Source organism: Saccostrea echinata, unplaced genomic scaffold (genome assembly GCF_033153115.1).
Source record: "Saccostrea echinata isolate AGI-Se365-2 ecotype Australia unplaced genomic scaffold, CSIRO_AGI_Sech_v1 ptg000056l, whole genome shotgun sequence".
In the NCBI taxonomy this organism is placed as follows: domain Eukaryota; kingdom Metazoa; phylum Mollusca; class Bivalvia; order Ostreida; family Ostreidae; genus Saccostrea; species Saccostrea echinata.
In genome coordinates, this window is record NW_026889805.1 from 3,824,358 (window position 1) to 3,838,519 (window position 14,162).

Here is a 14,162-nt window from a genome sequence, read left to right on the forward strand (position 1 = left end):
TTACCTGAACCCTTCCTCGAGAACCCAACATTAAGAAAATCATTTGCTGGGCTCAAAAGAGCCATGAGCTCTTCAGCCTTGGAGCCTCTTGATGAGCTCAGACTGGCATGGCTGTCCACTATTCATAAAACTCAGACTGGCATGGCTGTCCACTTTTCATAAAGCTCACCAATTTAACAAACCAAGTCTGTTACACAAGTTATCATTAAAAATTTGTTTAATACAATATATTTATGAGGCATAAAAACATGTACTTGTAAAGAAAAGAAGGACAACACTGGCAAAAAAGAAGAATGGCAACACAAAAAATTCACAAAATCAACAAAAATCCTTATACCATAAATGACCTTGTACTTTGACATATTCAGTAAATCATGTTATACACTGTACAGTGTATGTCTAATGTCTGACTCTGAGCAGTACACAATCAAACATATACCTGTCTCTCTATCACAGATAGCCCAATATTGTAACACAATAACAAACATACAAACTACATTTAAAGGACAAATTTAAATGTACTCACACATTAGTCTCAAAACCAATCAAATTCATTACTCATCTGAAATATCTTTATAGTTATGAATATGATGCAAATTGAGCACATTAAAAGTTTGATGATAAAAGTAAGATCATTTATGAAAAATTGACACTACAAGGGTGTGGATTTGTCTGTATAAATTCAAACAGAGGCTTAAACTTCAAATTGTGGAGTACAACTTTCTATGCATTTTGAAAAGTCAACCACCGACTGGCAATAATTTACACATGTAAATATCTGCTGTACATTATGTAGATAATAATATATATCAATCTTAATTAGAGATTTTTTTTTTTTGCATAAATAATATTTTGCTACAATGGCAACTATTAATTGTATTTCTAGATCATAATAATATATCAGAATACTTCAATATGTCTCTGTTTATTGATTCCTAGGGTAAAATGTAACAAACTCAGTCCAGCTGATTTCTAAGGCCTGGGTACATTTCCAGTTTCCATCTTATGATCCTAAGGAACCCTAGCGGCAGCAGATCTTTCCACTGAGAAATCGTAGTTATACTGTAAATATACAATAAATCATCCTTAAAACTGAAATACACATGTATTATAGAAATCAAAGTTATACTGTCAATATATGTAAGTAGATCATCCTATATAAAAACTGAAAAACACATGTATCATAGAAATCATAGTTATACTGTAAATATACAATAAATCACCCGAACTAAAAACTGACATACACCTGTATCATATTACATCATAGTTAAACTGTGAAGATATATGGTATCTTTTATTTCCCTCATAAAAAGGTTTGGCTATTTTTATCGAAAATACCTAAGCCAAAAAATAAAGAACACAGATATAGATTGATTTCATACTCTATGTGTACTTATTAAAGCGGGCTTCATATTTTAGCACCTTTGGCACGGACAAGGATGCACTACTTCATGAATACCTCTAAGAATTCATTAATAAATACAAATCATGGCGCGGATGTATGTAGTGCTAATTCATGATTACGCAAACAACCCTACACCCAGTGATTGCGCTAAATTTTAAATACATCAATTTATGTACATGTACAGTATATTGTAAACTATATTATTTTTGAAAAATTTTATTTGGGATTCATTAGTTTGACATCCATTAACCACTACATGTATTAATTTTTGCAACCAAAGACACATTCTATTAAGGAGGTTGGATCCTGTTATCAAAAGTATTGAGAATTTTTCATCAAGTATATTTTTGGAATCTATACAGTGTATAGTATACACATAGATTAATTAAAAATCAAAACCAAAAATGGGTTATATTTGTCCAATATGATGATAGAATTCATGATTGTTAATTTATTATTTAGGAACAGCATGAAACATTTCACTGCACAAAATAACTCTGTGTGCAGGCTGCATGTAAAAATAGGAATCCAAACTTAACAATACTGTAAATATTTTGAACGAGAAAAAATGATCATTTTCTTCTATAAAACCTTCCACCACAAAATATAGTTCCTCACTTAATGCTTTCGGTATGGAATTTAATCATGGGGTTTTAATTGAATATAGTTTAGTTAGCATTGCAGAATCCAAATTTATTGTAAGAACTAAAACATTATGCAGAATTTTTTAAATAGAGGTCTAGACAAAAATCTGATCAAAAGCTAAGGAACGAATCTCGTTAAATGCACAATCAAATAAATGGTTCATGGATATAAATATTTGCACATAAAAGAAGATTATAAAACTCAGGATAATTCTCAAAGTGAATACTAGTAAATAGTTACCAGATGATTTACATACTGACAAGATTGGGAAATGACCTGTACATGTGGGTATCTAAAGATACTTACTTCATTTTCTATATCCATGATGGATTTGTATGGAATCTTTGGGATCGTTACCTGAAAACATAGAATTCAATTATTATAAATAGAAATTAGAATATGCTCATAAATTCAATTTGCAGACTGAAAATAAAGATATTTTGTAGCAATGAGCAGTCTTTTACAGATAATGAAATACTGTTAAAAGTTTTTTTTTCCCCACAAGGTCAGATACAGCATTTGCAGCATACATTAGGTAGAAGATTCACAGATAAACAATTAGAGCAAACAGCAAGGTTCACTTTTGGCCTTTCTGGCCCCTTGAATTTATGAAAAATCAAAACTGCTCAGTTTTATTTGACAGTGCATTAAGTATCATTTAGACCATTAGTGATTGCATATCTATCGAGAATGATGTAATTTTCTCGCTGGTCAATGTATTATGACGTCATGAATTGCTTAATTTTTCCCAATATATCTTGAAAATTCCTTCAAAAATGGCCAAAAATTTGAGCTGTTTTTCAATATCATATCGAGCACAACTTCTCATCAAAAATGTGTAATTATATATTGATATACCAGGTAATGGTTTCTGAAGATTATGAAACGTTTTATTTTTTGGATCGAGGATGTGCTCATATTTTAATTCCTTGCTGAAGGTACTCAGATACACCTATTTTCTGCAAAATTCAAGAACATTGCAATTTCACAAAGCCTGTTTTCCAATTCCTTGACTTTCAGAGGAAACTTTTTTATAGGAAATGAAAGCACTAAGTCTCTACTTTATATTGATGTTTGATATGGAACATAAGGTGACAGTCAATTATTTGGTATATGGACAAGGCCATTTTATGCACAAAGTGAACCAAGCTCTTTGATGTGAATGTATTAACCTTTCAAGTGCCCTTAATGTTGCATCAGATTTAAAGATAGACTAAGTACACTGAAATCATTTTGTGTATATTTTATGGACAGTAAATATTGATGAAATAAAAGGGAAAAAATTTAACATTCAAAATTTTGAATAAATACACGGAAACTTACATTTAAGTCGTCATTAAACACTGCACGATTCAGTTCAAATGGTAGACCCTGTAAGGCTATAATACAGAAAAAACAAATTAAGCCAGTTACATAAGGATTATAATAATCAATGTCACTCATCAATAGACTATGTTTATAATATATCATGTCAAATGACAACATGCAAATTCACATTCCTTTCAGTTTGTATACTAGTATTTTTTTTTTTTATTGTATTTTGGACATCAGATTGTATGGTGTAGTTTTTTCTCTTGACTGTTTTCCAAATTGAATGATTCTTATTATTGAGTAGTGTATGCTTCTTGAGTACCAAAGGATACTGGAATTCTTTTTTAAAATTAAAAAATAAAACATATTCTGTAAATATGTTTGCTCAGAAAAGTGAAATGTACCATCAGTAACAACACACTCTATACTACTGTGTATCTGTACGACACTTGTAATTTTGGATTTGATGATTTAGTATGCTGAAGGAATCAGTTTATGTATTACATCAGGAAATATTAATTGACAAAAAGTCTGTATCACTTTACAGCTACAAAATCCTCAAAATCAGCACTATGTAAACTAAAGCTTGAGGAGGAACAGACTAAAGAAAATGACATCAGAAAAGATTTAAATATTACCCGTAACAAAATCATTAAAATATAAAAATTAATTTTTAAAATGACCCATTTTAAAGAACTTTTTAAGATGCACTGAATGTAAATGAACACTCCCCACCCAGGACCCATGCTGAAGGACCATGTTACTTTGATATGGGCTTCACTGGGCCATCTTTGAAAAAAATGTTTACTTCTCCTCTTCCAAATCAGTGTGAAAAATTTGGGTAGGGAGGTAGGGAAAAAAAAATTTTTTTTTCAGAAATTTCTACGTCAATGCTTAATATATAATTTTTTTTTTTTGAAATTAGAAGACAGTATTAATAAGAATAAAATAGTTGTAGACAGGATGAGCAATTCCAGAATGAATTAAAAAGTAATTACAGTCAAACCTCATTATCTCAAACTCCATGGGACCATGAATAAAACTTCCGAGATATCTAAGGATTAGAGATATCAAGGGTAAAATTCTAAAGGAACATGGTATTCGAGATATGGGTGTTTGAGATACTGAAGTTCAACTGTATTTCCTGGAGATTTTAAAAAAGTATCAAGTCAGGCCATTTCAAGTCAGGGAGAGGGAAGCAGACAATTTTTGAAAGATGGCCTCGACTCAAGTCTTTCAAAATCATTAAAATAATCTCTTGGTAACATTTCAGTTACCGGTACTCAACATGTACTTCAAAAGAAAGCAGATTCCACTTTTATCAAAATACATGTTAAAAATAATTTTCTTATTTCTGAAACTAAACAGTATATTTTGTATTAAAGTGCACTAACACTTTTTGGTGGTAAGAAGATATACAATGTTTATGTAAAGGCAAGTTTGTTAAATTTTTGATTAATTATTTACAGACAAAATAGTTAAGAAGTAAATTAAACAAGTTTTGTTTTGTGTCTTTGATCTTCCATAAAAATTTCTAAGCATACATGTCCATAAAACAACAGATGTAAACACATGATTGTTTGTTGATCAAAGAAAATGTAGTAAAGCAATGAATCAAGAAAGGCCGAGCAGAAAGGCTATTATATATATAAATGTTGGCCATGCAACAGCCAGATGTTAAATAAGAGAGTGACTAATAACCTGTAACTGCCTGGCTCCCTATAGAACAGAATATTTACAGGTGCACTTTAAAACATAAAAACTCATCTCTAAACATTGACTTAATACATAAAAAAAACAACATTTCAAAATATAAAATTTATCAAAAATTTGAAAAAAAATATATACAAAATACACCACATGTAAACAAGTTCTATAAGAAATAGAATCAATTGTCATTGTAAGAGTACCTTGTAGAGTGTTTGCTGTCTCTGCAAAACTTGTTCCTCTTTCTAATGGCCCATTCCTATATGGAGTCGGGTTGTAGGGTAAATTAGAACCCAGAGCTGACCTGAAAATATGAGGAACAAACAAGTGTAAGTTAATTAGATGTAAGATGACAAAATCATGTTTTAAGCTGCTTGATACTATTCTTACATGAATAATCTGTTCTTTTTTTCTCAAATGAAAAATGTTGGCCCAATAGATAATACTACACATGCTATAAAGAGGTTTTAAAAGTGATAAATCAACACCATATACTCTAAATTTTCTGCACTTTCACTTAAAACATAACTTGGCACTTATCCAGAGGGTATAAGGGTTCAAATCCACTTCAATACATATACACTGGTGTGGTCAGGGTGAATGACCCTGTTACTCAAGACATCTCCACCAGTACGTATAAAGTGGAGAAGCCCACTCATGACTTCTCCACCAGTATGTATTAAGTGGAGAAGCCCAATCATGACATCTCCACCAGTATGTATAAAGTGGAGAAGCCCACTCATGACACCAGTATGTATAAAGTGGAGATGCCCACTCATGACCTCTCTACCAGTATGTATAAAGTGGAGAAGCCCACTCATGACCTCTCCATCAGTATGTATAAAGTGGAGAAGCCCACTCATGACCTCTCCATCAGTATGTATAAAGTGGAGAAGCCCACTCATGACCTCTCCATCAGTATGTATAAAGTGGAGAAGCCCACTCATGACCTCTCCATCAGTATGTATAAAGTGGAGAAGCCCTTTGTGTTTTTCAACATACTTATATGTTCACTGATGTTGATTGGAAGGGGATACCCAAGTATATTATTCATGTACCATTGTATATGTTCATTTGGATAAAGTGGATCAACCATGTATTGTGTTAGTTCATTGATGTGGAGAATCACTTTGTATTACAGCACATACATGTACAAACTCACTGGTGTGGACTTGGTGGAGTAACCATGTGTGTTACATTGCATACAAGTCTCTTGGTGTTGACTGATTGGCATATAATGTGCTATTGTGGAGTATATCTGAGTTATATATTAAACATTTACATTCATTGGTGTATACTGGGTTGTTGAATAGCTGTGTGTGACGTGTGGAGTAGCTCTTTAATAGTGATTTACTAATACTTGCATGTTCATTGGTGTGGATTGGGTTGTGGAATAGCCCTGTGTGTGACGTGTGGAGTAGCTCTTTAATAGTGATTTACTAATACTTGCATGTTCATTGGTGTGGATTGGGTTGTGGAATAGCCCTGTGTGTGACGTGTGGTGTAGCTCTAAGTGATTTACTAATACTTACATGTTCATTGGTGTGGATTGGGTTGTGGAATAGCCCCGTGTGTGATGTATGGAGTAGCACAGAGTGATTTACTAAATACTTGTACGTTCATTGGTGTGGATTGAGTTGTGAAATAGCCCCGTGTGTGATGTATGGAGTAGCTCTCAGTGATTTACTAATACTTACATGTTCATTGGTGTGGATTGAGTTGTGAAATAGCCCCGTGTGTGACATGTGGTGTAGCTCTGAGTGCTTTACCAATACTTACATGTTCATTGGTGTGGGTTGAGTTGTGAAATAGCCCCGTGTGTGACATGTGGAGTAGCTTTGAGTTATTTACCAATACTTACATGTTCATTGGTGTGGACTGAGTTGTGAAATAGCCCTGTGTGTGACATGTGGAGTAGCTCTGAGTGATTTACCAATACTTACATGTTCATTGGTGTGGATTGGTTTGTGGAAAAGCCCTGTGTGACGTGTGGAGTAGCTCTTTAATAGTGATTTACTAATACTTGCATGTTCATTGGTGTGGATTGGGTTGTGGGATAGCCCTGTGTGTGATGTGTGGAGTAGCTCTAAGTGATTTACTAACACTTACATGTTCATTGGTGTGGATTGGGTTGTGGAATAGCCCTGTGTGTGGAAGGTGGGCTCAGTTGATTGGCCTTGGTGGGAATCCATCTGAACTGCAGGTTTACGAAAACTGGACATTTTATAGCACAGTCCCATGTAATTCAGCTCTCTAGGTTAAGAAAGTATAAAGTTATAAGATATATGTGCCTTCATTGGTCAATCCGTCAAACATATACATGCATGTGCCTTAATGAAGAGCACTTCTTCCTGTTCAAAAGGGGGCCCATATTCTAAATTTGCAATACTCTAAAATTGTATCCTTTGTTGCCAGACACAATTCCAACCTTTGATTGATCCTTTTTCAAAGAAATCCTCAAAAAGACTTTAGTTAATGATAATCATGAATAAAACTCTTTTTTTGGAAATACTCCTTAAGTAGTACATGTAGTTTAACCACTCATACAAGTAAACAAGTTAAAATTTCATATGATGACCACTAGTTTCTACTTGAGCTTCACTTGTGATAAACAGATTTCACACCCAATAAGGTCTTCACCAAACTCTACATATCATGGTAAATCGGTAAAAGCACTGGCCTCCATGGTTAGGGAACTATTTAACTTTAAAAACCAAATTTCTTATCTCATTATCTGAACTCTTACCCCACCAGTGTATAACCATTAGGGGGTCGTCTCACTCCCTTGCTTAAAAGGATAAGTTCACATATGGCATCATTGGTTAAGTCGCTGGACATGTAACGAACACACAGCATCTTCTTTTTGACAGCTTTTTCGCCTGCAACATTTAATAAACCTTTATCAAATTTTCAAAATTGCAGAAATTTTTATTTACTCATCAGTCAGGAATTACTGTCTGCATTTTGAAAATGTATGCATTTAAAAAAAAATCACCAAACAATGAGCAAAACAAAAGATCTAACCCTTACAGTTATTCCATCTTATACAAAACTTAAAAGTTGTTGTCAAAACATTGAGAAAAAAAAATCATCACTTTTATTGAAAAAAAAGAACTACAGTCAATCAGAATTTTAAAAATATACTACAGACTGAGGGCAAATAATTGGCTTTTCTTGTCTCTTTGAATCACAAACTATCAGGATTTCCATTAGTTTTGAAAAAGAGGACAAAAAGAGCAAAATTTCTTTAAGATTGCAAAATTCTCGGGTACTATAGATTTCACAGATTTCACTGATATTATCATTCAACATATTATATCAAAAGGTCAAGTCTCAGCAGACCTGTGCTATCAAAAAGTATACCCAGTATATAAAATACACTATTTTCTTTTGAATTTGTTGAAATTTTAAAATTAAATCATTTTCCTGACTTCATATCTAACTAATGACATCATTTTACAAGAAAATATGTAATGCTTTAAAGTGTGCAAATATTACCCTGGTTTAGAACATTATTAAAGGTTTCTCCATCAAAGTTTGATTTTGGGGGCAGATATTAGCCATTACAGAATATAGTCCTTTATCTACAGATAAACTAAAGAGCCGTGGTCTTATTGGTCTTACGTGAATCACTTGTGAAATCTACACATGTAAATCCAGCTGGGATGGCGTCTCTTTCTCCAATCACAGTCACATCTACCAATACATCTCTACCCTGGGGGAAAAAAAATCAAATGCTGTAGAGACTTCTTATGAGATTCCTGCACACCCATACATTTATACAATCAATATTACTACATTTTCTCTGCAATGACCTTTCTTTTTTCCTTTCCATTGATCTAAAACTGAGTTTTTAAATTACATGCATCCAACATGCTATATATTCTTTATTATATATTTAATACATGTACTAACTAGAAGTGTTAAGATGCAATGAAAACCAAGAGTAACAAGAATGTGAAATTTCTCTATCTGAGGATGTCATCATCTTAAAATTCTTACATCACTTCATCTATCTTGGCACAGCATAATAAAATCTAAAGATCTATAAAATCCTAAGGAATAACCTATGGAAGCAATTTGATAAATACAAGGGGTGTTTGATTTTCTGAAAACAATTTTTTATCTACTTCATCTTTTAGGGTGTACACTAGCAGTGAACACTGAATCATAGCACATGTACTATATTTCTGACAAATACTGTAGATTCAGATTGGAACTGGAATATGCAATTACATAGCTAAGATTATTGCTTCAGTTGAAAAATGTCATTTAAAGAACATCCAAAATTACTGAGAGAAAATGAATTATTTTCTATATACATGTATGAGAGTAAGGGACAAATAAATTCTATCCTTAGGGATTTTAGTTGCTGTTAAGACTCAGAAAGCCTCATCCTAGATGACATAAATGATTCCTTCAGGAACTGAAGAATTTATCTACTCTGTTCTCAAACATATGATTCTTATAATCATCATGCATGTATGTGATGTACTACTACACATATTATTAAAATGCTAACAATTTTTTTTATTTCCAATCAAAGTAGAATCAGATTAAATATTTGTACCTGCATGTAATTCCTGTTTTTATATGATCTAGGATTAATGAGTTTAAGGAAATATACATGTACACATTTACTCTATATCTATTTTTTTTTTTATATCAAAATGAAAACTGAAAAACATTTTAATTACCGGTGAGGGTGGCATTTTTTCCACACAGAGAAAACGTACAACTTTTCTTCCAAACAGACCATCTCTCCATAAATCTGCATCCTCTCTGCGATCGTAAGTACGATCAATCTAAACATGTCAACATATACTTTTCATTCAATTCTTAAAATAATAGAATGAACTCTAAACACCTTTTACTCAAAATACATGATTACAACAAAATATAATTCTTTTAAAACTGTCTTTATCTCAGATTTAAATGAAAATTCTGTATATAATTACCAATGTAAATACTGTGTACAGGGAAATTTTCGTCCCCGTTTTATTTTCGCCCCTTTCGCCCTACCCTTATTTTGGCGAATTAAGGGGCAAAATTGTTTGCAAGTGTAAAAGGGTGAAAATAACAAGAGGTGAAAATAACTTTGTATACAGTAATTACCAGAGTAAATCAATAATGACCAGAGTAAATCAATAATTACCAGAGTAAATCCTGGAGGACACCTAGCGGGATCTGCTACTATGGCAACCTGTGTAATTGGTCTGTCTATGTCTGCCATGTCCTCTACAAAATAGATCTTTTATCATATTTATGTACCTCTAGAACCATTCTATCATAAGTATCATAATAAATAAAAAGGGGGTTGAAAACTAAGAACTTTCAGGGGCCATTATCAAAATCTGTTGAAATTCATGTCCATGGGCAAAAATAAGTATTTTTTGTCTTTGCTGGTATAAATTCTTTTACACACAATAGCTGATGATACCTATATCTTATTTTTACACCAGTAAATGATGATAATACTTCATCAAATCAAAAAAATTATAATCAAGTCTTTCACATAACTTGTATCTATATACTAGATAAAATACGAGGGTTGTTCGGAAAGTTCGTGGACTATGCCAATCTTCGTTATACTATCTTCAAGAAATTTAAAATGAGCACATTTTCATATGTAAAAATATTTATTTTGCTTAAGTGTGAAGTTTAATTCCATGTGATTTAATAGAATTCATGTCATTTAATTTTAAAATCAACATGTTTTGTAACCACGGAGCAAACTCAATAACACTGTAACGTCAAAAACATACAGACGTTAGGTTCTCAAAAATACTATCCCTATACATTTCAAAGTATTGCCCAATACCAGTGCACACATTAAAAACGTTTCTCTGTCACTTGAAATCTATTTTGCTAACAATTGTCCAAGTATCATCATTTTGTTTGTCAATGTTATATTTTTTTTCACTGCATAAGTGTGCTTTCACAAGATTAGCATCTGTGAAGCGCCAAACTCTTAGCATGACGTTACAAACTTTTCAATGTTTTTGAGAAGATTTTTACAGATAATCCGTTTTCTCAGAGATCACCATCGTCTACGCAGAGTAGTCTATCATTCAAATACCGCTTGTACCATATACACACACATGCATGACTCGCTTTTGACATATTTCTTTCTTCCTCCGGCATTTTCAGAGTTTTTTATCTAGTTTTCCAGAGTACAACACAAAATTGTATGGATAACTGCTGCTCCGTGACGTTCTACGATGTCATCTTTTTTTTTGGCTTTTTTTAATGAGGACTACCTATCTTCTGAAACTGATTTCTTTTCAACAAAGCAAAATATTAAGTCATAATTTGGAATTAGAAGATATGAAACAATTCTTAATTTGAACATGTAGAATTTTTCCGATTTTGTTTCATTTTACAGAAGATATGACCTCGGACATTATTTAGTCTCTTGATTGTAAATTACGAAATTTTGACCTGCTCCATGATCCGATTTTCGCATTTTTTAAGTCTAAATAAGTTTGAAATAAACCATGATATTTTAAAAAATTTTAATACACATCATTTAAATTTACTGTTGAAATATTTCTTCCAAATTTGGATATAATATGATGTTAGTAAAAAAGTTATGACAGTAGTCCACGAACTTTCCGAACAACCCTCGTATGTGTAAAATATTCAGCAATATGAAGAGAAATAATTTTACACTTTTAATGAATGTTAGTAAATTCAGCCCAATGATCGATTAAACATAATAAATTTTGTGATAATTCTTCAAGTATCAATTTTGAATTATGATCATGAAGATTGAAAACTGATCAAAAGTTGTCCATATTTAACTTACCGGTACAATTTACTTCAAATATAACTTTTCAGACACAATACTTGTGCACAGGCAAGTGACTTTTTCAATCCATCTTTGTTTTCACAAGAGCTGAAATACAAATGAAAATTTTCTTAAGAAATGAATTTAATTTTTGAGAATTCATGAGGACATGAACTACTGCGCTTCACACCGGCATATTTCATGAAACGTACCTTTCTGTAAATTCTTTGTTCAATGTTAGACAATTTCATATAAAATAAAATACTTTTATTAAAATGATGACAATAACACAGTATGTTCAGTTTAATGTCAGACATGTCAGCCCAACAACATCTCAGCCCACAGACATTTAGGCCCAATGACATTTTGGCCCAGACAGCTCGGCCCAAGATTAAATTAAAACCGATTGGCCCAACAACACTTTAACCATACCCATTGGCAAACACATTTGGGAAAATACATTTACAATGTCCCACTTGGATAAAATTTTGAATAAAACAATTACATATGAATGAGTAAGGTTTTATTTAACCATAACACTTGAGGTCTTCCCTCAAGTAAATTACAATAATGCGTGAAAGGAAAGACAAAGACAAACATGATTGCTAAATACATCTTAAGTGCATCATTGGTGACATTAAGGGGTTAATTACGAGAAGGCTTGTGAGACACTTAACTCTATATCTTTTAGATATTAACCTATTTCAGTTGTTTCACTTTCAGATCATCAGAGTCACAATGCAAAATGGCTACTATGATAAAATTCAATTCTTCTTTTAAAAAAAATTATAAAGAAAAAAACTGTTTTAAATTGATTGATAAATACATACATCTAGATATTATTTTTAACATACATGTACGTAAATTATACTAAATATATAAACTTTCCAAACTAAACTATAACATGTATAAAAATACTAAAGACATTAGTATTTAGTAAATAAAATATCTTCTTCACCTAATGTTGTACATGTTGTAGTGAAATACATGAACATCTATTTTTCTGATATTATAAATTCATTTGCTTTGCTTCAAATTCATCTGCCATGTTGACATTTGGAAATCCCTGAATATTGTCCATAGTATCAGGGATTTATATATAATAGTATGTGGCAGTCAGATGTGTTCGACCCCTGGTGGCCAGATAGCTCAGTTGGTAGAGCACCTGACTAGGGATTCAGGAGGCCCTGGTTCGAATCCTGGTCTAGTCCATCGCATTTTTCTACTCTCCCTTTACATTTGGTGCCAGGCCATGCCCTGGAAGTGACAGGTGAAAGACCTGCCAGGGAAGAGCCTGGGTTGGTGTCTTTGGGGGCCAAAGACCTTCAAGGAGGGAGGAATGTGGCGTTGACAGACGTGTTTGATCGCTGGTGGCCAGATAGCTCAGTTGGTAGAGCACCTGAGTGGAGATTCAGGGGGCCAGGGTTCGAATTCTGCTCTGGTCTGTTGCATTTTTCTCCTCTCCCATTACAAGTATAAACATCCCTTATAGTATCATGTAGATTAAATTTTTTATGCTACTGGGCAGTGGCAATTGATACATTCTATCATTGTATACAACCATAGACCGACAGGTCTGTCACAAAATTTTTTTGGCCTGAGGTGTCTTTCATATGGACTGACCTATCTGAAATACTGGGCTGAACTTGTCTGGGCCGAGGGGTCATTTGTGATGGGCTGAAGTGTCATTGGGCCAAGACGTTTGTCTACCTTTCAGTCAGCTGATTCTAGGAAGGTATTAGAAATGTTTATGGAGGTTTTCCCCAGATTCCTCATACCATCCCTTTTGATAAACGATGCTATATGATCATACCTATGAAATAGTGAATATCTTATCTATAGTCTTTAAAAAACTGTCTTCACTTCAGAGCTGTCTATGGTAGATGTGCAACTTTCATCATATAACAGTGGAGTATGTATCATATCTCTTTGATAATAACACAGGCAAAGCACCTGAATTTTCATCAATAACTAACAAATAAAGCCCTAGAGCAAAAAATAAAATATTCCCCCTCTACACACGGGCATAGGAAGTTAATGTAAATATTGACAATGTGTATGTAAATGAACATTCTGGTGCCTGTGATTAAACTATTACCAGAAAGTTTTAAAAATATAAAAAGGATACGTACCAACGTAAATAATAAATGTACCGAATCCGAGTCTGATGACTAATTTCTCAAAGAAAACCCCGAAAATATTATAAAGCGCTTTGGTCACCAAGATCAATTAAGACAACCAGATCCTCCACAATATATTTCGGTTGATACTCGACTCTGATGTAGTCCGACTTCTTTAGTAAGT

General features: G+C 32.9%; 1 protein-coding gene and 1 non-coding gene across 3 annotated transcripts; one reads left to right on the forward strand and one right to left on the reverse strand.

Annotated features, from left to right (window-relative positions):
• Positions 1-199: 199 nt before the first annotated feature.
• On the reverse strand, positions 200-14,076 carry LOC133173807 (multivesicular body subunit 12B-like). 2 transcript variants are annotated; one of them, XM_061308853.1, is made up of 12 exons: positions 13,991-14,076; positions 11,877-11,966; positions 10,224-10,306; positions 9,766-9,873; positions 8,693-8,783; positions 7,815-7,947; positions 7,178-7,321; positions 5,272-5,372; positions 5,063-5,080; positions 3,374-3,429; positions 2,357-2,407; positions 200-1,062 (listed from the first exon to the last, which is right to left on the reverse strand). In XM_061308853.1, exons 3-12 carry the CDS (start codon positions 10,299-10,301, stop codon positions 1,012-1,014), a joined length of 831 nt encoding a protein of 276 aa, XP_061164837.1. In that variant the 5' UTR covers positions 10,302-10,306; positions 11,877-11,966; positions 13,991-14,076; the 3' UTR covers positions 200-1,011. The 2 variants fall into 2 exon arrangements, with proteins under 2 accessions (XP_061164837.1, XP_061164838.1); XM_061308854.1 differs by lacking the exon at positions 5,063-5,080 and having other exon boundaries at positions 13,991-14,075.
• Positions 12,997-13,069, forward strand: Trnap-agg (transfer RNA proline (anticodon AGG)). Its single transcript has one exon. It is a non-coding gene; the product is annotated as a tRNA-Pro (tRNA).
• Positions 14,077-14,162: the final 86 nt, after the last annotated feature.